The 27628-nt window shown below is 37.9% G+C and overlaps 1 protein-coding gene across 1 annotated transcript; it reads right to left on the bottom strand.

Annotated features, from left to right (window-relative positions):
- Positions 1-1535: 1535 nt before the first annotated feature.
- LOC574891 (protein SMG9) lies at positions 1536-26991 on the bottom strand. Its single transcript, XM_011666772.2, has 12 exons — positions 26847-26991; positions 12809-12974; positions 11639-11734; positions 9454-9763; positions 8789-8883; positions 7588-7700; positions 6955-7165; positions 6443-6635; positions 5857-5964; positions 4933-5055; positions 4271-4418; positions 1536-2727 (listed from the first exon to the last, which is right to left on the bottom strand). Exons 2-12 carry the CDS (start codon positions 12929-12931, stop codon positions 2649-2651), a joined length of 1599 nt encoding a protein of 532 aa, XP_011665074.2. The 5' UTR covers positions 12932-12974; positions 26847-26991; the 3' UTR covers positions 1536-2648.
- Between the last annotated feature and the right edge of the window lie 637 nt (positions 26992-27628).

Here is a 27628-nt window from a genome sequence, read left to right on the forward strand (position 1 = left end):
TTAATATGGGGGGGGGGGCAGGGAGCGAATGTTACCCAATAAGCCTTTAACAGTTTATCATTAAATAAATTTCCATCTTTCTTCATGGATATGGGGGGGGGGAGCTAATGTTACCCAATTAGCCTTTAACAGTTTATCATTAAATAAATTTCCATCTTTTTTCATGGATACAAAAGTATTCATGTTACTTCAAATTATGAACTGTTAAAGAAAACTGTGCTGTTTGACTGATTCGATGGTGGCAACATTTTATTTTCCAATAATCTAACTTTAAATAAGCACATAAATACAAATAAAAATCTTTAAAATGGAGTTGCTCAAAAGAGGAGGCAATTCTACACAAGATAGTGCATAAGACCAATTACAAAAGAAATGTTGTACATGTACATGTATGTACTTACAGTAGTCGACCACATTCACCATGAAGATGCTTTGGAGATGTATTGTCTCTTGAAAACCTGAAAGGTGTTGCCTCTGTGGTAAAAGGATTTGAAAATTGCCCCTTCTGACTCTTAGCAAACCCTACGCTGTGGGAGAAGCACTTCTCAACCTTTTTTAAAATTCTGATTTTTAAAATTTTTCGAGGCTCACCATACAAAAAATTCATTGAAAAAAATTAAATTAAACTGTGACACAAGAAAGAGATATTTGTGTTAATCATAATGTAATGCTACTACTACACTACTTACTCTGTAAAGACATAAATCTTTGAGTAACATAATAGCTGAATTCCACGTACAGTGTATCTTGTAAGATCAGATACTTAAAAACAAAATACTGCTATTAAAAATATGTTTGGGAGAAGCGCTGCTGTAATACATGTAAGTATTTCTGCACTTACGGCAATAAAGATTTGGTAAATTGAGTCCAAATCTAGAATGAATCAGATCAAGTTAACTTCAAATAACTACAATGCTACAGTGGATTTGTATGAAAGAGAACTATACCATGTGAGTCAAAAAAAAGTTAACACCTAGAAAATTGCTAATTATTTTAAAATTCATCGATGAACAGTAAATTAGTATACATCTTATGAAAGAGTGTTTTATTCCAAATCATTTGGTACCATTTTTGTGTTGTATGTGTTCACGCTTGGATGAACACGAGGCATTGTTTGCGAGAGTGCAAAAATCAACTTGCGCCAAAGTGATGCGTACAGTATGTATTGTGTTGGGATTAATGGAGTGAGAGAATGAATTAAATGTATCAAATGAAATGCATTGCATATGCTTTTTGCAAAGGGCAAAGTCACACCACCGACACACACGCGCACAAATGTTCGTTGATATTTGATATTCGATATTTGATATGTGTGGCATGATTAATTTTGTTAGGGATGTTATTTGGATCTGCAAAGACCGAATTAATACCCAAATCTAGATTGTTTTATTCAAACATCACATAAGCAACTTTGGCGCAAGTCAATTTTTGCACTCTCGCAAAAAATGCCTCGTGTTCATCCAAGCGTGAACACATACATGTACCACACAAAAATGGTACCAAATGATTTGGGATAAAACACTCTTTCATAAGATGTAAAATAATTTACTGTTCACAGATGATTTTTAAAATAATTAGCAATTGTCTAGGTGTAAACTTTTTTTTGACTCACACGGTAGATACTTCCTACCCTGTCCCTGGTTTCAACGGGGGGATGTTTATCAGATGAGATCAACATCCAAACAAAAGTCCACATTGAACATTAGTATCAAACATGACCGATTAACATCCAAACAAAAGCCCACATTGAACATGAGTATCAAACATGACCGATTAACATCCAAACAAAAGCCCACATCGAACATGAGTATCAAACATGACCGATTAATCTGGTTCGAATTGAAGTATAGCTTTCACTCACCAAATCCCTATGTTTCAAAATTTCTTCCAGATATATTTGGATAAAGAGAGCTGTCTCTTGAGAATGGCAGATTGGTTTATTCACATGCAAACGTGCAAGCTTCATGACCCCTGACATCAAGATAATCTCTCTCACAGATCTCATTACCATCTGATTCTGATTGGTAGAGTGATTCAAACATATCTTTAATCTTTAAGCTTCATATCTGAACACCATTATGTTCCTCTTAACTGAGAACCGACCCTAGCAGAACAACTGTTCTGTCTGTCTTTGCACAGGCACAATAGACCATTTCGTAGTTAGCACATTGGTAAAATGACCCCAAATATCCAAGGATCTTTTACTCATGGAGAAGTCCCACTTAGTGTATTTTAGATTGATCAATGCCAAAGTCATGTATGTGCTTCATGAAAAAACTTTTGTTCGCCCTGTTGTATCATAGAATGTACCCCAGGTGCAACACATGAATAATGATTACATAACATGAGCACTTACTCATCTCGGTGGGCTTTACAATTTTATCAGAAATTACCTTTATCTGCCCATGCGCAGATAGTATTTACGAAATGGCTTATTCTAGAGGAAATGATCGTAGCAAGAAGACAAAAGGCCCCACGTGAGGAACTGCACATCATGATCAGCTCCCTTAAAGTTGGTTGAATCGGGATGCTGCAACCAGCAGAAGTGTCTTCATGAGTAGGCATCTTCATTGACTACTGGACTCTCCCTTTCCGTGAGGCTTCTCACATGAACCACCCAGGTCCAGTACGCAGAGGGTTAACCTGCCTCAAGTAAGAAGCCGATGGTATTCAGACATGAGAGTAGACTTCTTGATGCTTTCCCATGTTCTGCTGGCATACTGATACCTATACAACAATGCAACCAAAGATTGGACACCGATATTAGTCACTCGATTTAAGGTACTATGTGATGTCCCATTTGCAGGCCCCCAAAAATGAAAAGGTTAAATTCCAACGGCATTTGAAAGATCTAACTAATTTAGAACTTCCCTCAAAACAAAAGGGCTTAAAATTGTCTTAAATTGGGAAAATAACAACCATTAGTTGTCGAATTGACGTAAGTGATTGCAATCACTAAATTAATAGTCTGATTTTCAAACCCTTGTTGTACATTTTGTGCTGCACAAAGATTCAATCAATTTAATTTTGGCCATTACAAGAATTGGGTTATTGATGTACACGAATGCTCATGTACCCTTTACAGCTCAGTTTATGTATTTTATTATCAGAGAAAGAAAAAAAAGCCATTCAGTCACCCAATAATGTCTGACAGTTAAGTGTAGAAAGTAAACGGGTTTCCTTGCATAATTTGAATATTAGGACAATGCTAACTTTTCAAGGACACAGATAGAACATACGTATCATATTCATAATTCCTGCAAAGTTTTACAGAATTTGATGTTCGTTGCAAATGGGACATAGTATCTTTAAAGGGATAGTTGAGTTTTGTTGCAGAGGGCGCTACACAAATTAAAACAGAGTCAAATTTAAAAGAACATACAATTTAATGACAAAATACTCTTTGTTAGATCAAATCGGTTCAGAGACGGCTGAAATATCCATAAATATAACAATTTCTAATATTTGTGGTGCCCCACAAATGTTCAATAATTTGGACCAGACGCTGAATAAACGAGAAAACGCCTTATACGTTTTATTCCAGCCAATGCCGATGTTGGCTTTTTGTTGGCTTTTTCATGTTCATTTTTCATAATACGCACAATCAGCGGGCCCATATTGTTATTACATATTTAGCTCATTAACAGTCACCATATTTGTTTGAAGTGGAGCTGAATTGGTATGATCCTATTGGCTAAATTTCATACATTTTAGGGTCTAAAATGACCTTCAGTGTAATTGTAGGATCTGAAAGGGCACTAGAAATGTCATAAATAAGAATAAGAGCAACAACCATGCACTTTGAAGGCATTTGCGGTCTGAAACAAAAACTTGACTATCTCTTTAACATAACGTGGCATGAAAATATACTACTAATTTTCATTGTGATCTTAAATTGCATCCAACTGCTCTCATAAAGCCGTGGTAAAGATATAATACACCCTTTTACGGTCAAGGCCTCCATTTTAGTTTGCGCGTAAACATTCGTCCTCAATGTTTTCAGATGTGCATGCATTGTTGCGTCACTGCCTGCGCTGTGCGCTCAGATCATATTTACATGGGCGCCATTTTAATATACGGGTAAACAACTTTGTTTACCCGTAAATTAAAATGAGGCCCATGTCTGCACATGCACACTGTTGTAACCGTAAAAGGGTGTATTGCAGGGCCCTCAGGGGAAGTAGTATGAATACTGATGAGGAAACCATGGGTAAACAATGCGTATTATTACTATTACACCTGTATTATTATTATTATTATTCTAACTCACCAGTTCTTTTCATTGAGTGATGTATGGGTAAGAAGAGGTCGACTAGCAGCATATATCTGATTCCTGAACGCCGCTACTAGCCGCTCAGGGCGGGGGTGACCCACGTACCCAGGGTCACACACAAACTGGAGTACACATGTCTTGGATTCTTGAATACAAAAAGGAAAACAAAATGTAAAGCTGTTTTTATTCCCAGTTCCCTAACCATTTGGCAGAACTATATTTTACACAAGATGGAAATGTAGAACAAACGAGAAAAATCTTTAGGGGGTAAAAACAGTACCACAAAGTAGAATTACAAGAAAACTGTGAAAGGCCCTATGAGTATTAAGTTCTTAATTGGTGAATGTATCAATGGGGATTTATTTCTATAACGTTAACATATTTTGGCAAAGCAATTTGCTGAAGACTTCCCATATGTTTCTCTTTTTACAATCACTTTTTAAAAATCAACATTTATGAGGAGAAACTCCCACTGTTAACTCATTAAGACATTAACCCATAGTGCAGCCTGGATAAAGGGGATGATCCATGTGATGGTGATTCACTTCTCAATCGTAAGTTAGAAACATTTTGCAAATGAGACCCCTCCCCTACCCCACCCACCCATCCTCCCCCCCCCCCCCTCCTCCTCATCTACTTTGATGAAACCACATATTTACCTTTCTCAGCTCCTTTGTTCTTGTCTGAGTTGAATTTTGGAAGCAAGAATAGATTGAGGTCTAGCGGAAGAGTCTTGGAGCTCAGGCAGGGCATGACAGAGCTCCTGGCAAGAGAACAACAACCTACAAACAAAACAAATATGGATATAGATCACTCAGAACATATATAATGGATATAGATCACTCATGAACATATATAATGGATATAGATCACTCATGAACATATATAATGTTCTTGTAATAACTTCAGTCTAATAATCATATTTATTATTAGGATAGCTGTGGTGGTGGTAGTGGTAGTGGTAGTGGTGATATATTTTAAGTCTTAAAGTCTTCAAACCTTTTAATGATCCTTGTTGAAGTATGCAAGTGCTGTAGCTTAGACAAGAGACATACTTCAGCCAGCCCCCCCCCCCCCTGTTCCCATGCATATTTGAGTATGGGTTAATGCATGAGAAATTGCATTTTGTTAGGTTGAAAGTGCAAAAAATATACTGTAATTTCACGTTTGCCACACTAGCCATTGGTGTTACTACAAACGTCTTTTTTTAAAACAATAACATTTGTTTATAACAATAAATTTATTATATTTTTAAATAATAAAAAGCATTTTTTCTCACATTCTGAATCAATTACTGATGCACATATATCAGAGTTGATTTGTCAAAAATTGAATATGTACTTAGAAATGAATAGCTTTCGCTGACAATAATTCCACACTCTTCCACTTCACAAGGTGCTAAATTCATCTTGAATATTACTTTAAGTTTGAAGTTATTATCAATTAAAAGTGTCAAAGGTACATCTTTTTATACCTAGTTCATAATATATATCAAACATGATATTATCAACCTTGTTTGAAGATGAGCATAATCATCTCGCATGTGATAAAGATTATGCTCAAGACAGACCATTACACCATACCTGTATACTTGAGTTTAGATGTGATCATAAGAGAATGAATAGCCTGCTGAATCGCATTTACAGTGATGGGTTGAAAACTCTCACGACTGGCTTTATTCTGCACAAATACTGTCAAGATAAAGATAAATTTTACAATATCATTCAAAGCATTCACTATCAATACATGTTTCATATCATTCAAAATCATTGTATGTATTCTAGTGACAGACTTGTAAATTGAAAAATTCATCTGCTAAAAAATGGGTCAACCCATTTAGAAAAGTGAGGAAATGTTTTTCCTTTCTTGATAATAAAAGGAAACATCTGTAGTACCGGTATCCCAATCATCCACTATTACAAGTCATAACATTTATGAATGACATACAATAAATAAATGCATTTTCTGTGAGCAATATGACTAATGGAATAACTTTTAATATACAAATGTTAAATAAAGAAGAAAAGAAATGAAGTAACAAGAGAAAATACCAGGGTTGCTAATTTAAGGATGAAAATAAGAAAGAAGACGAGGAAAGAAGAAGACGGCGAGTTTAGCTCTAGAAAAATCAATGTTGTGCTTGGATTAAGATCTGAAAAGCATCAATACCTAGATTAGGGACAAAGTCTTCTGGGTCATCTAGACTACTGCTCTCTGATTGGTTGCTTGGAGGGGGCGGGGTTGCTGGTTTGAGCATCTCAGCTCTTTTGATGAATTCTATGATGTTGATATCGCTGAACCAATCCTCAACTACCATCACTACATGGCACACAGTCAGGAGAAACGCTGCTATGTACAGGGACTGAAAAAAAGAGGAAAGATTGAAGCTGATGTTGAGCTCTCGTATGGGCATCGTATGTCGAGAGAACATGGCAATAATTCATTTTGCATTGTTTATCCTGCAGTAGATTGATCTGTGTCCTCCAGATAAACAAATGATCATCCTGTGTACTTGCAATCAATGTTTAGGGTGAGGACAGAGCACAATTATAATAATAGATTTGGACTTTTATCCTGAAGCTTTGTGAGATTGGAGGAATGCTAGTGCAATCCAGATTCTTAGACTAAAATCTTTGCATATGAGATTTAGAATGAATGTAATGTAAGGCCTAGTTTCCAACCTGCATCTCTGCATAGTTGTCAGCTGATGAGTATTCTGGAGGCATGTTCTGCTTGTCAGGACCCAGAAGACGATCTAGGATTGAAGAGCTGAGGATTGCTTGGGTATCTAGCAGGATGATACGCTCTTCAGTAATAAACATCTCCATACCACTGGTCTGATGCAAGGCCTGCTCTGCATTCAATGCAGTCTGGGGCTTGAACACATAGGAACTGAGGAAGGGGTGATAGATAAAATGCTATTATTGAACTAAGGTCCTTCAGCAAGACATTATTCTACATCTGCCATTCTCCACTCACATGGGTACCTGGAAGGAATTCATTCCTTGAATGTTTTGAGACCCTTGTGGCAGCTTGACTTTACCCAGGTTAATAATAATACCTTGTGGGTGCCTTAAGCATCCCCTATGATGGATGCCGGGCATGATACAAGTATACTTATTATTGTGGTTGTTATTAATAATAATAATTATTAGGTGATCTGCAGATCACCTCTTGATTTTTTTCCAGAATCTTTATTTTTACTTTCTATACATTTTTACATTAAAAATGCACCATCCAATTTCCACCACCCAATTTTCAACACTAATTCTGAGTGTAAGTATATGACAAATGTGCTCTGATATATAGCTTACCTGTGAGGATCTGTATGTTTACTACCAGCCAATAGAGACATCAGAGTAGACTTGCCGCTACCCTGTACACCAAGGACACCTATCACTAGAAAATCAGTCTGTTCAAGAAGGTACTAAGGGACATAAGAAACAAGGATCATTTTTTTTTTTAAAGCTGAAACACATTTAATTCAGTTTACATATAACATAAGGGCGGATCATGCAAAATGTAAAACAGAAACTGTGGATGTATATTCCCCGGCCCCCCCCCACTCAGTGTTATTTAGGGTACGCATATGCGTGTTCCAACCGACCCCCCCTTTTCAGCAAAAGTCCGGTGTGTAATGTCAATACGGCTCAACCTTTTTCTTTTGTATACGAGCCTTTTTCAGCACCCCCCCTTTTCAGCAAAAGTCCGGTGTGTAAAGTCAATACGGGTCGACCTTTTTCTTTTGTTACGAAAAGGACATTTTAGCAACACGCATGGGGTCCGTCCGTTCTCGGAGTGGGGGGGCCGGGGTATATTCACAGTTTTCACTACTAATTTTCACCACTAATTCTGAGTGTAAATATATGACACATGTGCTCCCACATCAAAATGTTCAAATGGGACCAAGATAATATAGAATTATAGTTTACTAGATCGATGGCGCATAATAAATGCTGTATTATTATTATTATTATTATTATGCGTTACCAAAACTTGCTTTCTCAATATCTCATGTTTTTGAAAACCATCATCATCACCATCACCACCACCACCATCGTCTTTCTTTCTCCTGAGATCCATCATCAAATTGTATACGTAGTTCTATCATTTGCTTTCTTAATTTGCCGTTGTTATACTGCAAATCCAGAAATTTGCATGCATGAAACTTACCACATATTACAAGTAATCCATATTAGCAAAGTTTCATGCTATGAAATGACTGAATAAGAATGTTGCAGGGTTGCAGCTCTTAGTTTGACAGTATTCCATTCATTCATCTCTAGAAGGATATATAAATAACTGTTTGGATGGTATGTATAACACACACTCCAGCTACAACTACAGCTACACAGTCCTAAATTCAACCCCTGACAATATACAATGTCTAATCCTAAACCCTGACCCTTAGCCTAAATTAACACCCGATTTCAACCCTTACCCTCAACCTAGCTATGACGAAACATGACTACATACTCATTTTTCAATTTATATCCCTATTTGATTTCTGCTAACCTCATTTCCCACATCCACCCATTGGAATGCATTGTCAATCAGTTTGATGGGTTGGGTCATCATTGTTGGTGCTGCTAATCTCTTGTGGATGGGCACTATTCAGAGGATCAAAAAAAGGAAAATTAATCAAAACATACGGTATTACAGGAGGACACCCTTAAAGGTCTTGGCTCATGCAGTACAGTTACAGAGGCCTTCTACAGCAACAAAATTACAAGCAATACTAATGGGTCAGACTATTATTTATTCAATTTATTTATATATTCATTATTCTTATCGTTTATTTTTTTTTGATATTCTTATCATCATTATCATTTTTTATTTTTTGTTCATGATAGAGATATCTCTATCATATAAGACCAGATCAAATGAACCCAGATTACACAGGAATCCCCCATGCAATGGGTAGCACTTTCTCCTTACTGTTCCATTTCTTTGTATTCAATATTATTCGTGCATTATCTTTTGTAAAATATGTTAATGCACTTTGTATCTCTTGAGAAGACGCTTTATAAAGGAATTTTATCAATTATATATTTACTGTATTGCACTTGGGTGAAAATGGATTCCTGCCATTTCTTTTTCAATATTCCTAGGAGGCTTTATCCCATAATTAAATACTCTCTTCATAAATTATCAATTGTAAACATGCACCCTTGACTTACCCTCAATAGAAATGCCAGGCATCTGCCCCCCTGTCACTCGCTGACCTGGTGAATAAAGCCTTCCAGTGGAGGGACTGCCCCGCCCCCTTGGTTCCACCTCACTCCCCTGTTTGAGCTTGGTTGCTGGCACTGCCCGAGGTGTGATAGGGGTACCATGTGAAGGGGAACCGGTGGAAACATTTGATGGAAGGGTCTGGCTTTGGGAGGGGGTGTCCTCTCTGTCCCTGACTTTGATTTTAATCTGGGGCCCAGGAGAAACAGCTCGGGTTGGTCGATTGGAGCGTTCAGACCCAGTGGTTTTCTCTATGTCCTGCATTTGCAAAATATGGTACATAAAAATTCTGTTGATCCATGCAAATCAAACACGTTTATATGGACACATCTGAATGGCCAACATAAATGTATGCTTGTGACTGATCATTTTATCTACATTTCTATATTGTGACCTAATTTTCAGCGACTCGGCAGAATTCAAAGAACTGGCTGCTCGCTATACATGGCAGAAGAAATGATTAGGAAAACAAGGGGCAAGTCAGGAGGGAAAATATATTTTCCTCTGCAAAAGAATTTTCTTCTAGTGGAATTATGAATGACTAATACTTGAACAATAAATTTTCCATGAGGGATATACGGTAAATGTAAATATAGTGAAAGGATACCGGTACCCATTATTTATTTAGACCCCACATGTCTAGAGATGAATGATATGGATTGACAACGAGTGTGCCTGTGAATAAATCATACGAAGTAAATTAGGCCTGAGTCGAAACAGGTCCCCGCCCGGGCCCCGACCGTCGAGCTAAAACCCGGTTTTTGGTTTTTGGGTTTCGGGTTTTTCAAAATTACATTTCACACTGATATTTTGAAATATAGAACTAAAAATATGCAATTCACAAACTTATATTTCAATATAATCAAATAAATATGCTTTAGAAATAAATGGATATTGTTTCAGTTGACGGTAGGTGTTTTTATCGCTCTAAAATTGAGGCTGCAAGAAAGGAATCACGCTTCGAGGTACCGATCGAGTGAGTTCAGAAACGGAAGTGGAAATAGATCTATGACCCACTGATCTATGACTCGCAGAGAGGAAAAAAATCACGTAATAGGCACGTGAATACCACGTGATCTCAGGCCCGCGCTTTTTTCCTCTCTCTGCTGCATTACCGCCCTCTACAGTCTACTGCATGACAACTACGTCTCATTTCAAAATGATGGCTAGCTGAATTTGATATCGAGTACGTAGCTCATGAAATATCATAATTTCTGTAAGATAATATGAATATCTATAGTATTATTTGTCAAAGCAAATAATTATTTTACGGTAATTTTGTTGAATTGGAGTCCCTTAAAGTCTTACGTGATGTTTTTAAATTGGTTTATTGCTTAATGTTCCGATTAGCTCAGATGACGGTGTAGGGATGTAAACACGCATATCAAGCTTGACTCGTAACTTCTCTACTTCAGCTTGCCGTTACACTCGCATTTTTAGAACGAACGAAAGGCACTTCGATGTTATTTCAAGGTCTTTAAATTATTTTCCTTCATCAAATTATCAAGGGTCGTAAACCATTATTTTGTGGACATATTTTGACAACTAAATTAATGCCTATTAGTATTACAATTTAATTGTAATAGTCTGATCAGTCTTGTGTGTGGGGCTTTCTTAACTTGCTCAGTCTTCAGTGGGTCATATTTCCACTTCCGTTTCTGAACGCTCTAGGTTCCACGCACAAAGTGAAATTCCTTTCTTGCAGCCCCAATTTTGAGCAATAAAAACACCTACGGTCAACTGAAACGATACCAATTTATTTTTTAAAGCATCTTAATTTAATTCAATGGATTATTTTATTGTTTTGAAAGCAGTAACTGTCTTTTCCGTCGCATTATTAGAACAGCAACTTAGTCTAACTCCTGCCGTTGCATGCACACAATTTTTAGTGTCGGTGCAGTGGTGAAAATTTCGGGTACCCGGTCCCCGCCCGAAATTTTCAAGTCAAACCCGGGTTCGGCAAATCCGTGATGACTCAGGCCTAAAGTAAATTATTATAGTGAATTATACTCTGGCTTGTTTCACACGTGAGTCGGCCATGGAGCAAGCTGGTGACATATAATGCATTGATGAATATTAAGGTAGGAAATAAATTAAGAAAATATAATCATAAATATCAGAACAGATGTGTACCTTATTGTCAAGCCCAGCTGCCTTTGATAAGATCATAGGAGGAGGTTTGTGACTGCCACCACCCTCACTGTTTCCTCTCTCACATGGAGGTCCATCCTATAATACATGTAAGGCAAAGAAAAAGACAGAGAGGATCGGGAGAGATTAAGTGTATAATGGAAACAGTGAAAATGCATGAAAGGTTTAATTTGAGACAGATAGAAAGACATAATTGAAAAAAAGAGGAACTATATCGTCACCTGGCTGGCAGAAAGGTGTTAGCTCAAATTTCAGGTCAATAATGAATCTTTAAGCAGAAGCACTAAATCGCCTCAAACTCTTATAAAACTGACTTATTTCCGAGAAAAAAATTGTGGCCGTGTTCTACTACAACATTTCTATTAGTCTTTTATGTTTTAAACCAATTTTCGGGACGGAAAGCAGTTTTTATATAAAACAAATCTTTAAATGCGAATAATTCAAAAACTAGTTTTCGAGTCGCTAACGCCCTTCTGCCACCCAGGCGACGATATGAATTTACAAACACTACCTAGAGTTCTTGAATAAGATATTACAGTTTCATTACATGGCCGAAGGTATACATGTAATTATTACTCCTTTAATGCAACCAAAGGGTTCGGTTTCATGTACAAACAAAACACAAACAGACACATAACAATTACCGTTTTCACACCTGGTTCAGATAACCTGGGCTATCCTTAGCCCGGGGTAAGAACTGGGCTAAGATTTGTTTTCACACCTGGTAAATTAACCCAGGGTTAAAAGCTAACAATTGCGGGGTAAAGCGCCGCTTGTGCCGCAATTGCCGCGCTAACCCTACTCGGGAGCAGGGCCAGCTTAGCCCGGGAACTTGCGGAGCTAACTCACTTTCGAAAAACCAGATGTGAAAACGAAAAATAGCCTGGGAACTTGCAGCGCTAAAAACCCTCTTAACTCACTTTCGAAAAACCAGGTGTGAACACGAAAGATAGCCCGGGAACTTGCAGCGCAAAAAACCCTCTTAGCCCCCCCCCCCCCCCCAAAAAAAAACAGATGTGAAAACAGTATAAGGAAGAAAAAATGTACACAGGGAAACAGTAGAGTCAGAGAATGACACTTGCTGCTTCTATGTAATCTTTTCTTTTCTTTCCTTTTGGCAAAGTTGAATTTGAATTTCATTATCATTCCTACCTTTCCACCTTTAGGTTTCTTCTTGCGTCTCCGCCCGCTTCCAGACACTCCAGCGTTGGCTCCACCTCCTCCTCCACGCCCTCCTCCTGGTCCAGGGGATTCCCCTCCTCTTGCTGTGTTCATTTCATAGGATGTTCTTTGTCTCTTTCTCTCCTACTCTGCTAATCTGTGAATATGACACGCTGACAAGCTTAGATCATTACTATAAATGGGTGCTGTGTGCAGTGCTGAAAGTTATATGAAAAGAATGGGGAAGACATCCAACCAACCTGTATGTGGTCTACAAAAGCATTACGTTCATCCGATCTCAGCCTCATTTTTCTAAATTGGGCCTACAAGGGCCCTTCTTTAATATTGGCTATCGCTGGCTGCCATTCGCCCAATGTTATAAGATATTGGTGCAAGAAGAAAACTTGTGAATTTCTGTTTGATCTGATACCAAAATCATGATATTCAGCTAAACCCTCTATTTGTTACAATTCTTTCAGCATTCTTAAAAGATTAAGTAGGTCCGTTTCACTTAAGTTTAAGTTATACGTAACTTTCTTTCAAGTGTGAAAATTTCTCATTTTCGTCATAGTCTATATAAGGTACAAACTGGAAATTTGTACTGAAATCTTTGTTGATATTTCTATTTTAATGTGGTACCAATGCCATGAAGGCGTCAGTTATGTGATAAGTATGTCACCTGTTTAAAGCATGATATGTCAGAACTCCAGGTGGCTCTGATGCCGACTCCGAGCTCCCTGGGGTTAGACATGATTGTCAGTGTGTACTGTGTAATTATGTAACATTATGTATTGGCATTGCCATTGAACTTAAGTTGCACTTTAGCTAACTGTTAAGTAGGCCTCTCTCACTTAATCATTTCAATTGCTAATAATCTATACTAAAATCATGCTATGTAATATTTTGGAGTAGATTCAATTTGTAACGTTTAGTCTAGTCATCATAATTAATATTATCTTATTAGTTCATAATTGTAACTTGAACTTGACAGTAACGATAACGTCTTAAACTTAAGTTAACAACGAGTGTCTTACTTGAAAAGGTTATTATTTGTATATTTATCATAGATTTACCCCCATTTAACGTCATGCTAACTACAGTATGAAGTTTATGCATACAAATACAATAAGTAATCATATTCTTATATTTATAATGTAATAAACTTCAAGTAGACATTGATATTATTTACTTTAAGTTTAACTTAGTTGCATTTTATTTTAGTTCCTCTGAATTTTATTTAGACTCTCACCATCGGTTTACTCTAGTAGTCTATATTCTTCTAGAAATGCGGAAGTACCTTGATTTCCTACATTCTTTCACGGGTTACCTGGTATAGGCCTATATATCTATGTTATAAAAACTATACTAAACTACCACAACCGAAGACAACTTTTATGACAGATGTCTATATGTCAGGGGGCCGTTTCTCAAAACCAACTCCATGACAGTCATATCTTTGTCGGCGACCTACGGAGATGTCATGAAGCGGATAAACCGTTTCACAAAGCCATGACAGACATGATATCGATATATCGCGATACTAGCAGCTCAAGAACATAGTCTTTGTCACGATCCATTTGATTTATCAAGAATAACCCAAAACAAGTTTTGGGGCTGAAATTGTTCAAAAAGAAATATATACATATAAATTTTCCTAAAATAAATAACAAATAGTGTCATTATCATATTTACATCATCAAACGATTTGCATATTTCTGTAAAGATTCTTAAATTGAAGAAAAACCGGTGAGTGTTTTTTTTTTGACAGTCGAATCAAAAGTTAGTTGAAGGATAAAGTAATGTGATAGTTTATCAATACGTACTTTTTTGTTTATTGTGACGAGGAATTTTAGGCAAAATGTCTTTTCTCAGCCATTTTTTATTCTAGAGTCTCATAAATACTTGTTATATAATTGATTTGATATTGAAAATATAATTTAGAAGAAGTAATTAGAGAGGGAATAATAATGCACATAGGCCCCAAAGGTATGACGGTATCCTAAGAAAAGACTATGGATCGACTATGGAAAACGGTGTGTAACATTCTTACCTCTCTTATTTATATGTTATAGTTTAATGATTTGTGATTTAATGTTTATATTCAGCTTTTTAAAGTTTCTGTATAATTTGTATTCTCACTTTTGTATATTTGCATTTCGCATCCCAGAGAATTACGTACCGAACTCGTCTATATTTTTCTCAAAATGATAGTGAAACTAATCGTCCATTTCGCGGCCCATGGAATGGCAACAAACTGACTTGTGATGGAGCTTTACAGCAATTAAAAAGATATGACAGGTTTGGAGCAGTGACAACTCGCTTGTCGCGGAAGTTGTCGCTCATCTTGGCAAAGACGGCTTCGTGAAACACTTAGCTGACAAGTTGCGCGACAGTGGCGAGATGTCGTTGATCTTGTAGTTATGACGGTTTCGAGAAACGGCCCCCAGATGATTAGTTGAATTTAATTTAATTAAAAATACTGGAACACTTTTTACAGTCACCCACCCTGGAAATAAACCTTTTGATGTAGTGTGTAGATGTGAGAGAGAGAAACATTGAATGACAGAGAGGAGATAGTAGAACGAATAATATATAGAGCACAGTTAGAGAGAGAGAGAGAGAGAGAGAGAGAGAGAGAGAATGAGCAGTTAGAAAGAGAGGGAGAGAAACAAAGACAAGGTGAGAATGACAGAGAGAGAGAGATAGCTAGAGTGAGCAGTTAGAATGAGAGAGAAAGGAGGATTGCAATGCATTAAAAAGTACCAAGAAAAGAAGAGGGTACAATAGATTCAACTATAATTGGCTGACAATATTAAAGTACCGTAAAATGAACATTAATATCAAGAGAGAGAGAGAAAGCGGGATAGCCCTGGCGAGGAGTTTGAGAAAGTGTCCAGCAAAGCACAGAGAGTCAATGCTATATTCACCGCTCTGTATGTTCGAGTCTAGACCGAAAGCTTCAGTCTCTCTAATCGTCGGTTTTTCCACTGAGACTACGTCTGGCTCCACTAGACCTCCGATTACAGAGACTGAAGTCTGGGGACCTCTTTCTGTGAGGCACTGTACGGAACAAATGGTTCGGTTCGACCGGACCGCGATGAATGAGATATGCAACGAGATTTTCACTCTTTACATCCTCATAACTGCTGCAATTATAACACAAATTAAAAATAACATATATATAGCTTATTTGACTTACGATAGCTTGCTCATTTAGATCCTAAATTAATGATTAATCCGAGAAAGTCTCGTCGTCAACATTATCCGTCTTGTTGTTAGTTGATGAATATTCATTTTTTCTTTTCGAACGTCCAATAGCTACCGTAGCTACGTACGAGTAAGCCCAGCTTGACCAACAAACTCCCACGAAACGAGTGCTCTGATTGGCCATTTGGCTATGTTTTGGTAGGTTGACCCGGAAATATTTTGGCCGCCGGGTCATATAGCCCTATGTTCCGAGTGCATGAACGTTCGGAGATACAAATTGGATAATTCATATAAGGCGCCACGGATTTATTCAACTGGCATTCGGAATGCATTCGGAATGCACTTGTTAATCTTTCTGGAATGTATCCAGAATGCGCACATTCTAGCCACATTCTCAAAAAATCGATGCGACCTGCGCCTATTGTCTAGAGAACAAAGGGGCATTCCAGAATGCGCACATTCCGTACGAATTCTGGAATGCATTCTGGAATGCCCCTTTGTTCTCTAGACAAAAGGCGCAAAACGCATGGACTTTTGAGGATTGGGCGATGAAAAAGCATGGCGGAGACGCTGGCGATTAATCAGAGATGCGTGATTTCAAATGCGACTATACCTCATAAGGTTCGACAGCGCGGCTCACTTTTAGAAGGAGTAAGAACTATTTCTAATTATCTTTTTAAACAGGGTATAACATTCGTTCTCTCAACTTCTGATTTTCTGAAGTTGATAACAGCGAAAACACGTTGTCTCCTAATTGAAGGGAAAAATATCTTGGAATTACGTTTCCATTTCCCAATAAAAAAAAAGTTACGATCGCTTTATTTCTTAACCGTTAAAATGAATTTTGACGCTACGAGCTGGTTTTAATACAAGTATTTTCTTGCTCGAAAAAAGATTGCATTTATATAAAATAAATTGTTTGCCTTTTCAAATTTCTGCCGACATAGTGTTGGAATATGAATAAGTATAATTTTATATAAACAGCGCGGGAGTAAGTAGGAGTAAGAGCTATTTTTTTTCATCTTTTAAACAAGGTATAACTTTCGTTCTCTCAACTTCTGATTTTCTGAAGTTGATAACAGCGAAAACACGTTGTATCCTAATTGAAGAAACAAAATATCTTGGTATTACGTTTCTATTTTCCCATAAAAAAGTTGCGGCCGCTTTATTTCTTCCCCGGTAAAATGAATTTTGACGCTACAAGCTGGTTTTAAAACAAGTATTTTCCTGCTCGAAAAAAGATTGCATTTATATAAAATAAATTGTTTGTCTTTTCAAATTTCTGTCGACATAGTGTTGGAAAATGAATAAGTATCATTTTTTAAAGCGCGGAGCACCTTTTGAAGGAAAAAGAGCTATTTTTATTTATCTTTTTAAACAAGATATAACATTCGTTCTCTCAATTTCTGATTTTCTGAAGTTGATAACAGCGGAAACACGTTGTCTCCTAATTGAAGAAACAAAATATCTTGGTATTACGTTTCTATTTTCCCATAAAAAAGTTGCGGCCGCATTATTTCTTCCCCGGTAAAATGAATTTTGACGCTACGAACGAGTTCTAATACAAGTATTTTCCCGCTCGAAAAACATTACATTTATATAAAATAAATTGTTTGTCTTTTCAAATTTCTGCCGACATAGTGTTGGAAAATGAATAAGTATCATTTTATATTGACAGCGCGGAGCACTTTTAGAAGGAGTAAGAGCTATTTTTATTTATCTTTTTAAACAAGATATAACATTCTTTCTCTCAACTTCTGATTTTCTGAAGTTGATAACAGCGAAAACACGTTGTCTCCTAATTGAAGGAAAAAAATATCTTGGTATTAAGTTTCTATTTTCCAATAAAAAAGTTGCGGCCGCTTTATTTCTTCCCCGGTAAAATGAATTTTGACGCTACGAACGAGTTCTAATACAAGTAATTTCCCGCTCGAAAAAGATTACATTTATATAAAATAAATTGTTTGTCTTTTCAAATTTCTGCCGGCATAGTGTTGGAATATGAATACGTATCATTTTATATTGACAGCGCGGAGCACTTTTAGAAGGAGTAAGAGCTATTTTTATTTATCTTTTTAAACAAGATATAACATTCGTTCTCTCAACTTCTGATTTTCTGAAGTTGATAACAGCGGAAACACGTAATTGTCTCCTAATTGAAGGAAAACAAATATCTTGGTAGTACGTTTCCATTTTCCCATAAAAAAGTTGCGGCCGCTTTATTTCAAATTCTTCAAACTCGGTCAAACTATCATCAATCTCTTTCTCTCTCTTTTGTTGTTGTTGTTGTTGCCTTTTTTGCTTTCGTTCAAATCAACTGGGTGTCAAGTAAATTACACTACCCGTTCAATAAATGCAAGGGAAATATTTAACGGTGGAGGCAAAGGACGTATTTTACTCAGTGGGAACATCATAATTATTCAGTATTAACATCGACATCCATTACGACTGTTCCCTAGGAAACCAACAAATATCGATGGACGATGCTCCCCCCCCCCCCTTCCCCCGAAAGATTGATGGGAATATGAAACATCTGAGACTTGGCATTCATAATTATACTTAATTAAAAAAAATGGGCAATCCAACCCTGTGGTGGAAATTCGCTTTGTAAAGGAAAGCAAAAAAATCATGGGAAACATTCATAAAAGTTTGAAAAACGATCCGATAAACAAAAACAGAAGCCTTTGCGGGGTGTGAAAATAGCCATTAAATAAACCACCCCTGACTTGGTAATTCTTCTCCCCTGTAATTACCAGTGTCGGAACTCTGACAATACGCTTTTCATGTTATCAACTTGATCAATTTAGCGAATCATTCATGTATGGACCTCCTCTATTATGAAACGCTTATCTCAGCTGCCTGGACCGGATCCCACAATAAGAGGAACAAACGAATGTAAAGAAGTAACTACTCTGGAAGATTACCGTTTTGAAAGAAGAGGATGTAGGCCTAAACGTAGGTCAAACTACATGACAATACAAACAACCACTCTAACTTATTTACCTTTACGAGGGCATGTAGCCATTTAAGAGCAGGTTTGAGTAATAGGTATAGCCACGAATATGAGATTTTTCCTGGGCAAAGATGCTACCATTGTTAAAGGGAACAAAAGCAAGGCAACATAAAAAAAACAAGTTTTCTGGCAATAAAGACAAGCGATTGCAAGATGAAGAAATTAATTTCTATTATCATTACTATTCTATTACAATATTGTAAGCATCATCATCGCCATCATCATCACTTCATGTATACATGTACATGCCATCTACAGAACTGATCATGAAACGAGGATTAACAAAGTTTTATTGACAAGATAGGTTGAACGAGAACACAGATGAAGACGAAGACAAATAAATTGAATTCTCACGAGGGGATAACCCAAACAAGTCTAGCTGTTCAATGGTTATCCTGATAAATGGGATTTGTGTGTCATTTTATTTTATAAAATATATTTAGGCAATAGTGGTAAGATGGTAATATGGTAAGGCACACGACGGCCTTTTTTAGATGGCAAAATTAATATTTCAAATTATGAGAAACGAAGTCAAAAGTATTCAAAGTAAATATTATTTTTGTTTTTTATCTCAAAATTAATTTCCCAAATAGTCCTATATTTGATTTGCACATTTAAAAGAAAGGGCATTTCGTGTAGATCATGGCATGATTTTGGTCAGAATATCGTTACAATTTTTTTTTTATAAAACCCATGTAAAACGAAGGCTTAGGCCTATTATTTATGGCTCGGTTGATAATCGGCCGAGCTTCAGCAGACGACAATCATTGACAATGGGGGAATGAATCAATTTAACAATGGAGGTATCAACCGATCTTACGCAATTTGTATTGTGAGTGTATTGAGAAGGAAAGACGAGAAGCTTCAGCAAAATAAGACGGCAATTTCCCTAAAAAAATAATGGACCTTATTTTTCGTATTGATGAACCCCCTGGGCAATCACCCCCCGGAAAGTTACCCCCCGGAAAACTACCCCCCAAGGACAATTACCCCCCGGAGAATTACCCCCCGGAGAATTACCCCCCGAGGACAATAACCCCCTAAGGACAATTACCCCCCGGAAAATTACCCCCCGGAGAATTACCCCCGAGGACAATTACCCCCCAAGGACAATTACCCCCCGGAAAATTACCCCCCGGAGAATTACCCCCCGAGGACAATTACCCCCAAGGATAATTACCCCCGGAAAACTACCCCCCGGAAAATTACCCCCCCGAGGACAACTACCCCCGAGGACAATTACCCCCCCCCCCCCCCGGGGACAATCAGGATTCAATAGCAAAAGACGATCTGTCACGTTGAGAGATGCTGTGAAGGCTACGAGCCCATAAAATCCCGTGCATGAACCCACATTCGTTCAAATACTTGCGCGTGATCTTCCTCATTACTACACATTTTTCTTCAACTATAATCTATGCAACAACACTGTGGTTGCTGTTTTCTACGAAGGATTTCTCTTGTGCAGCGTTATTTCAACTTTTTGTTCGACACGATGCCCTCTTAAGAAATGAAAAGTTTCGCCCAATCTTAAATTCTTCACAAACTATTTATTTTGCATCACTCTGGCACTCGTCAAGTGCTATGTACACACGTATGGGCACATTTGTTTCTTGATTTAGTGAACGAGCAAGAAAAACAAGGACAAGACATTTTCAAAATGGTAAAACATAATGTTGTAATCAACACACTAGCACAGATTTAAGGTATGCGGGCGCCTCACCGCCGAATGTACACGAATATAAAGTGAAATATTCGGTCATGACCTTGATACACGAATATGAGGATATTCGCGCCTCTCGTTGCCTTGATTCATCATGTTTATAATTGTGATGAGTGTGGTAACAATGTGATGTCGAAATAAAAGATATATATTCGCAAAACATTGTCAGTGAGCAAGGAAGAAAGACATTTTATTATTTGTTTACATTTTATTTTCTCATGAAAATAAATACTCTACCCGTTTCTGATATTTGTTTTTCACAAAATCAACGTTTGCCAAAAAAAATTGTCATGTAACTAATATTCTCTTGCGGCACCCCAGTTGAAAAAACGCTGCTCTGGAATGACAAAATCATTGAGATGAATGTACCCAAGTGCGGATACTTATTTTCTTTTAATATGGCACCGTACATACCATATATTTAACTTGAAGGCAATTTTTATTTCAAAATAAATTACAGTACAAGAAAACATATTTTAGTTCACCATGACAACAGAAATATATATATATATATATTACATTACATTTATAAACATGAAGAGAACCTTAATTTTGGAATAGATCATGGATGAGGGCCCATTATACATACAAAGACAAATATACGATCAGCTGATTAGAAAAGTTACAGAGGATGCATAAATAATGATATCTTACATCCTAATTTCTTTGTTGGGCCATTTTTGGGGAGATTAGCTGTATTAACGCGCACTCATCTGCGCGCAATGTATTGTTAAATTTCTAAGAAATGTAAATTCCGTACTTTGATTTGATACATGCGTCTTCTGGCAATTGAATTCGATTTTATACATGCGTCTTCTGGCAATTGAATTTGATTCAATACACGTGGCATATTAAGTCAAACTTCACAAAGGTGGAATGGATACAGAGCGAGAGGGGTGGGTGAAATATCCTCCTAGGAGGATACATGTACGTCAAGCAAAAAGATTTGGCAGATGGGTACGAGGGCTTTGAATGTGAGCTACGAATATAAATATAATTTATACACAACCCCTGTACGAAACAAATCTATTCCGTCATAAATAACTAAGAAAATGAAAGTTCATGACATTTTCTCTAAATAGCAATTTGAAGAGGAGATCGCATTATACGTCACAGTGTTACAAATTCCCTGGGTGTGATTGTCCTCGGGCCGCGGTAATGGTGTTTCGAGGGGGGGGGGGGGGTAATTGTCCTCGGGGGGGTAGTTGTCCTCGGGTGGTAATTGTCCTCGGGGGTAGTTGTCCTCGGGGGTAATTGTCCTCGGGGGTAATTGTCCTCGGGGGTAGTTGTCCTCGGGGGTAATTCTCCGGGGGGTAATTGTCCTTGGGGGGTAATTGTCCTCGGGGGGTAATTCTCCGGGGGGTAATTTTCCGGGGGGTAATTGTCCTTGGGGGGTAATTGTCCTCGGGGGGTATTTCTCCGGGGGGTAAATTTCCAGGGGGTAATTGTCCTTGGGGGGTAGTTTTCCGGGGGTAATTTTCCGGGGGGTGATTGCCCAGGGGGTAATTGTCCTGATACGGAACAAAACTTATATTTTTAGAAATAAAAAAGTCCGAACTTTCATTTGTATATTTACAAACATATCACGAAATTGACTGAATGATGCGCAATGAGCAATGAAAGTAGAAAGCACCGCCATATTTTCCATTACTGGCGATGTAACCGAAATCGCTCCGTCACATGGGAAACTAGTCTTTTACCATATTAAAATGTTTTATAGACTTTGTTTAAATGCCTGACTTCCCAATTATTTTACTTTTTTATGGATTTTTTTTTTTTTTTTAATGGGGAAGGAAAAAAATTCCGCCCACCCGCCCCTACTCCAGAAAAGCAATCGAGGACAACTAAATGATTTTTGGAGGCCTTACAACTGTCAATTAAAGTTCACTAGGAAACCAAAAAATATCGATGGACGATGCTCGTAATTACCCCCCCCCCCCCTTTCCCCGACCCCGAAATATTGATGGGAATATGAAAATTGTAGTTACACGGATATTTAACCTAGTGTTATCCATTACGACTGTTCCCTAGGAAACCAAAAATATCGATGGACGATGCTCCCCCCCCCCCCCCCTTCCCCCGAAAGATTGATGGGAATATATGAAACATCTGAGACTTGGCATTTATAAATTGTACTTAATTAAAATAAATGTGCAATCCATTTGCTTTAAAGGAAAGCAAACAAAATCAGGGGAACGTATTCATGAAAGTTTGAAAAACGATCCGATAAACAAGAACAGATAACAAAACAAAGGCCTTATAATTGCGGGGTGCGAAAACAGCCATTCAATAACCCACCCCTGATGCAAAACCGGTTTTGTTTGGCTATTCACCGGAGCCAACGCGTAGGCTGAACAGGTCTGTTGTTTCCCGATTCGGGCATAAATAGTGCGCCTTATAATTGAATAGACTGGGTTTAATACGTTATCACTTTGCAGTTGTAGAAAGAAAGACACGCAACCGATATTATTGAAAGTTTACAACAAAACAAATTGGCCCGAATTCACAAAGCAAGGTTTGAGCTCAAACCTCCTTTTGTTTCGCCAAACCTCCTTTTGTTATTTGCAAACAAGGCGGTTTAGCGAAACAAAAGGAGGTTTGAGCTCAAACCTTGCTTTGTGAATTCGGGCCATTGTGTCTCACTCAGGCCTACAATACACGTATCTCTCTCTATCTTGTCTACTCTACCTCGATCAAAATTAGCTCGCAGACAAAAGCCCTTGTCAGTCGTAATACATAACATAGAGTCTGATTTAAGAGACTGCAATACGTCATGTACTGTACCTCTCGAAACAACCATTTATAGACCAGGGGAATCTCACATCTCCCTGCATAGAAAAAAACTTTCAAGATATATCTTTCATATCTTTCAAGATATAGTGTATGTGCCCGCAGACTTATCAAATGGCCCTGCTCGAGAACCCCGTATTTCTTTATAGGGGCACATTACGGTGCGGGATCAGTCCAATAACTCTAAAGGCCGATATTATGTAATGCTATCTGTGCCATATAGATTCACTTGTATTCATATTACCGGACGTCTCGTAGTTTCACGGTTCAGACCTCTAGTGTTATCCATTACGACTGTCAATTTAAGTTCACTAGATAGGAACCAACAAAATATCAATGGATGATGCTCCCCCCACCTCCCCCCTCCCCCCTCCCCCCCCCCCCCCCCCCCCCCCCCCCCCTCCTTCCCCCGACCACGAAAGATTGGTGGGGATATGAAAGTTGGATTGATGACTGTATCTTGGAAATGTTGTAATCAACACCCAAGTTCGAACAGACCGCGATATTTACGATTGTTTTGAGGTCGCCGACATGTGGCGGGAATGTCATAATAAATCTGTCATTATTTGAATGTCCTTGTTGCGACTGGTCAAATGCCATGGTGAGGAGCAATTATTTCCGATGACAAAAACATTTGTGTATTACAAAAAATTCCAACATTTTAGGATTGTTTATAGGCATACCAGTCTCTCTCTCGATAATAATAAATCCATCTCAATCTCGAATAAACACTGTCTCCTTCTTATCTAAATGAGGCGTCATGTCAATCAACACCAAAGTTTAAAACACGCGTATATTTGACATTGTTACGCGCCTTTGTTCTGAGAGCGCCGACATATTTGTGGCGGGAATGCCATAATAAATCTGTCATTATTTGTATGTCGTTGTTGCGCACATGTCATGTTGTTGTCCACATGCCATGTGGCGTGAGATAACATTGTTCAATTATTAGAGCATGCGGACCATTTAGATTGGAAATAAGAAATAAGAAATCTTGTTTTTCTAATATATATAAAAAAGACTACATTAGTCTCTTGCTTTCTCTTTCTTTCCCTCGTTCTCTGCAATTCCCCTCCGGCTCACTTAATTTTCATCTCCCCCCCCCCCCCACTATCTACTGATCTATATATGACCTTCTCTTTATTTGTTTTGGAATAAATAATCACACCCTCTACAATCTTTATGAAATTCCGTAAAGAAATATGATATAAGTCCAAAAAAAAAAAAAAAAAAAAAATCATTATTTGTAAGAGATGGAATTAAAAAATTAGAGAGGGTTGATGAAGTAGGTGATTTAAAAAAAAGGGGGGTTGGGGGGGGGGGGGGTAAGGTAGGATAGTGTGCGCTTAACAAACAAATTATACACAACATATAAGCACAGACCACAAACAAAATAATGTCCGTCTCGGTTTGGAAATAAGATTATTCGAAACGACATATGTGCTTTCCTTCAGGCGCAGACGCATGGAGGGGGGGGGGGGGCAACGGGGCCAGGCCGCTTCCTCCCTGGCCAAAAAAAAAAAAAAAAAAAACGGACCCCCCATCCCTGCCAATAAAAAAAGTTTAAAAATAAGATGGTAACCACAAATATCCACTCTCGCTTTTTATCTAAATGTATCATTTCATTAGTCCTCAGATCTTTCAACACCCACCATCTTTTGCATCCTCTTTCTTCCTCTCATTTTGATCATTCAGATTCATCCGCATTTTCATGCAAAATATTTTCTTCATTCTTTCTCAATCTTTCTTCTACTCTTTTTACCATCTTTAATGAGGCATCATGTCAATCAACACCAACGTTTCAAAACACCGCGTATATTTGACACTGTAACGCGCCTTTGTTCTGAGAGCGCCGACTCAGAACATATTTGTGGCGGTCTGGCAGGAATGTCATAATAAATCTGTCTTCATTCTTTCTCAATCTTTCTTCTACTCTTTTCACCATCTTTAATTAGCTGAAGAAAAGAAAGAAAATCAATTACAATATCACCGACGCTTGAGAAATAAATAGTGAGAGAAAGAGAGCTACAAGCGAAAACAATTAAATATCGCTGATGTTACCGGTTAGCCGTCGGAAAGAAATAAAAGTAAGTCCATTACATAGAGATGTGTTATTAAGTATATATCTCTATGGTCCATTATCACCTGCGCTCGAGAAATGCAAAGAGCGACCGATCGCGGGAGAGACAGAAGCGAAACCAATTAAATATCTGTTGATTTCTATCAATTCTTATGGTTCATTCTATATCGAAACTATTCCGGCACGCAATATCAAGAAGGTAGTCGCTGCCGATCGATATCGCCTTTGTTCGGATGGCCTATTCATGGAGCAATCCAGAATGCACCCAGAATGCGCCAATTAAGTCGTTAATTACCGCATTCTAGGTACATTCTAGGTACATTCTGGAATGTGGATTAACGGAACAATAGATTCTGAATAGGGCATTCTACATGCATTCCGAATGCCAGTTGAATAAATCCGTGGCGCCTAAGTAAGTCCGTAAATTATCAATTTAATATTGAGTTATCAAATTTTGATAACTGTAATTAGGACAAATGACATACCGACCTAATTTACATCTGATTTAGAAATCAGGAAATTAGATCTAAATAAAGAAAATCGGGGAGAAAATGTTGTGGACGAAAGTATGCACATATAGATCTAGGCCTAGACTTTCTATGGCCATCCCCACGGTACGAGATCTCTGGGTTGCCATCTGTATTGGGGAATGACAACAAATGTCAGTTTTATTAAAGAAATGACCCAAATCAGATGGTTATTGCTGTCTAGTTCGAGTCGTGCATATTCAGCAATTTGAAGCGATCAGCGCTCTATAATAGCATGAATATTCATATTTGATGTGCCACTACTGCGCATGTGTACCTTCTTTTCGCCATTTTGAATGGACGCTGCAACATGGAAGAATCGTTGGTGTAGGACTCAGAATAGACCCTGTCCCTAACCCTTTTTTTCCAATCAAAGACTTCTTCAAATTATAAATTCAAGTGATTGGAGTGATGCCCAGAGGAGTCGTGCAACCTATAAAGTCAAAATTGTAAGGACCCCCTTTGCAGATTTAAAGATAATATCGCCTAATCGGCTGTTTTACTAACCCCAGGATGGGTCACCTGAAGCTCCGACGCTGCGGGGCGGCGCCGGTGTTGGAGCTTCCTGGAGTTAGGGGGCGATCTGACCAGACACCCTTCAACCACACACGAATTTCTGCGTGTAGGCCAAGCCAAGGGCCTGCGCAATCATACAGTCAATAGAACGCTCACACAACCACCTTAGTCCTTACCTTTCACGCAAAAAGGCCTCCGGGATTATTCTTTGATGTTTAAGAGTTAAGACCAAGTAAGTTACCACTTTCTTGATGCAGATGTGGAACCTCAAAATTGAAATTGGCGACTGGGGAAGCTAGTAGTAGTACTTAGCCACCGATAATGGCATTATAGTGTCTCCAAAACGTCCAATCGAAAAGGAAACAGACAATTTTGCACGTCTCGGTTGACGTTCTTTTTAAAACTATCTATTGACATTTTAACTAAATAATGACCATCACAATAGTAAAGGTGTGATCTTACGCTTTTCTCTCATTATGCAACATGCCGAAGCAAATTGTCTTAGTCTTACTGTTTAGATTTAATTTGGGGTTCAAACCGGCATATCGGAAGGTTTAACAGCACACTACAGAAAATACGTTTTTAACTTTGATGGCTTCTAAAGCTATAGTTTGAAATAATGACTAAAACCATTTTAAATATGAGGTCCTACTCTTCACTCTCAAAGATTTCACATGCCGAAGCAATATTTATTTGTCTGGGCCTTACGGTTTCATATTTAGGGCTAAAACCAACGGGATTTGTCCGTACTATACAGAAAATAATGGCCCAAATCCGTTTTCAACTTTTAAGGCTCTCGAAAACTATCGTATCACATTTTAACAAAATAATGACCGACACCATTTTAAAGGTGAGATCTTATTATTTACTCTTATATATGTCACCTGCCGAAGCAATATTTGTACAGTAGGTCTTACTGTTGAAGAGTGAATTTAGGGCTCAAACCGTTAAAAACGGG

Source organism: Strongylocentrotus purpuratus, unplaced genomic scaffold (genome assembly GCF_000002235.5).
Source record: "Strongylocentrotus purpuratus isolate Spur 01 unplaced genomic scaffold, Spur_5.0 spur5_scaffold_1, whole genome shotgun sequence".
Classification (NCBI taxonomy): domain Eukaryota; kingdom Metazoa; phylum Echinodermata; class Echinoidea; order Camarodonta; family Strongylocentrotidae; genus Strongylocentrotus; species Strongylocentrotus purpuratus.

Bases quoted from the DNA above. Each gene is read 5' to 3' on its own strand.
- LOC574891 (XM_011666772.2), bottom strand. From the start codon at position 12,931: ATGAACACAGCAAGAGGAGGGGAATCCCCTGGACCAGGAGGAGGGCGT. The intron at 11,735-12,808 runs GTAGGAATGATA...CATGTATTATAG, and splicing joins AGAAACCTAAAGGTGGAAAG to GATGGACCTCCATGTGAGAG. The intron at 6,636-6,954 runs GTTGGAAACTAG...TCTTTTTTTCAG, and splicing joins ACAACTATGCAGAGATGCAG to TCCCTGTACATAGCAGCGTT.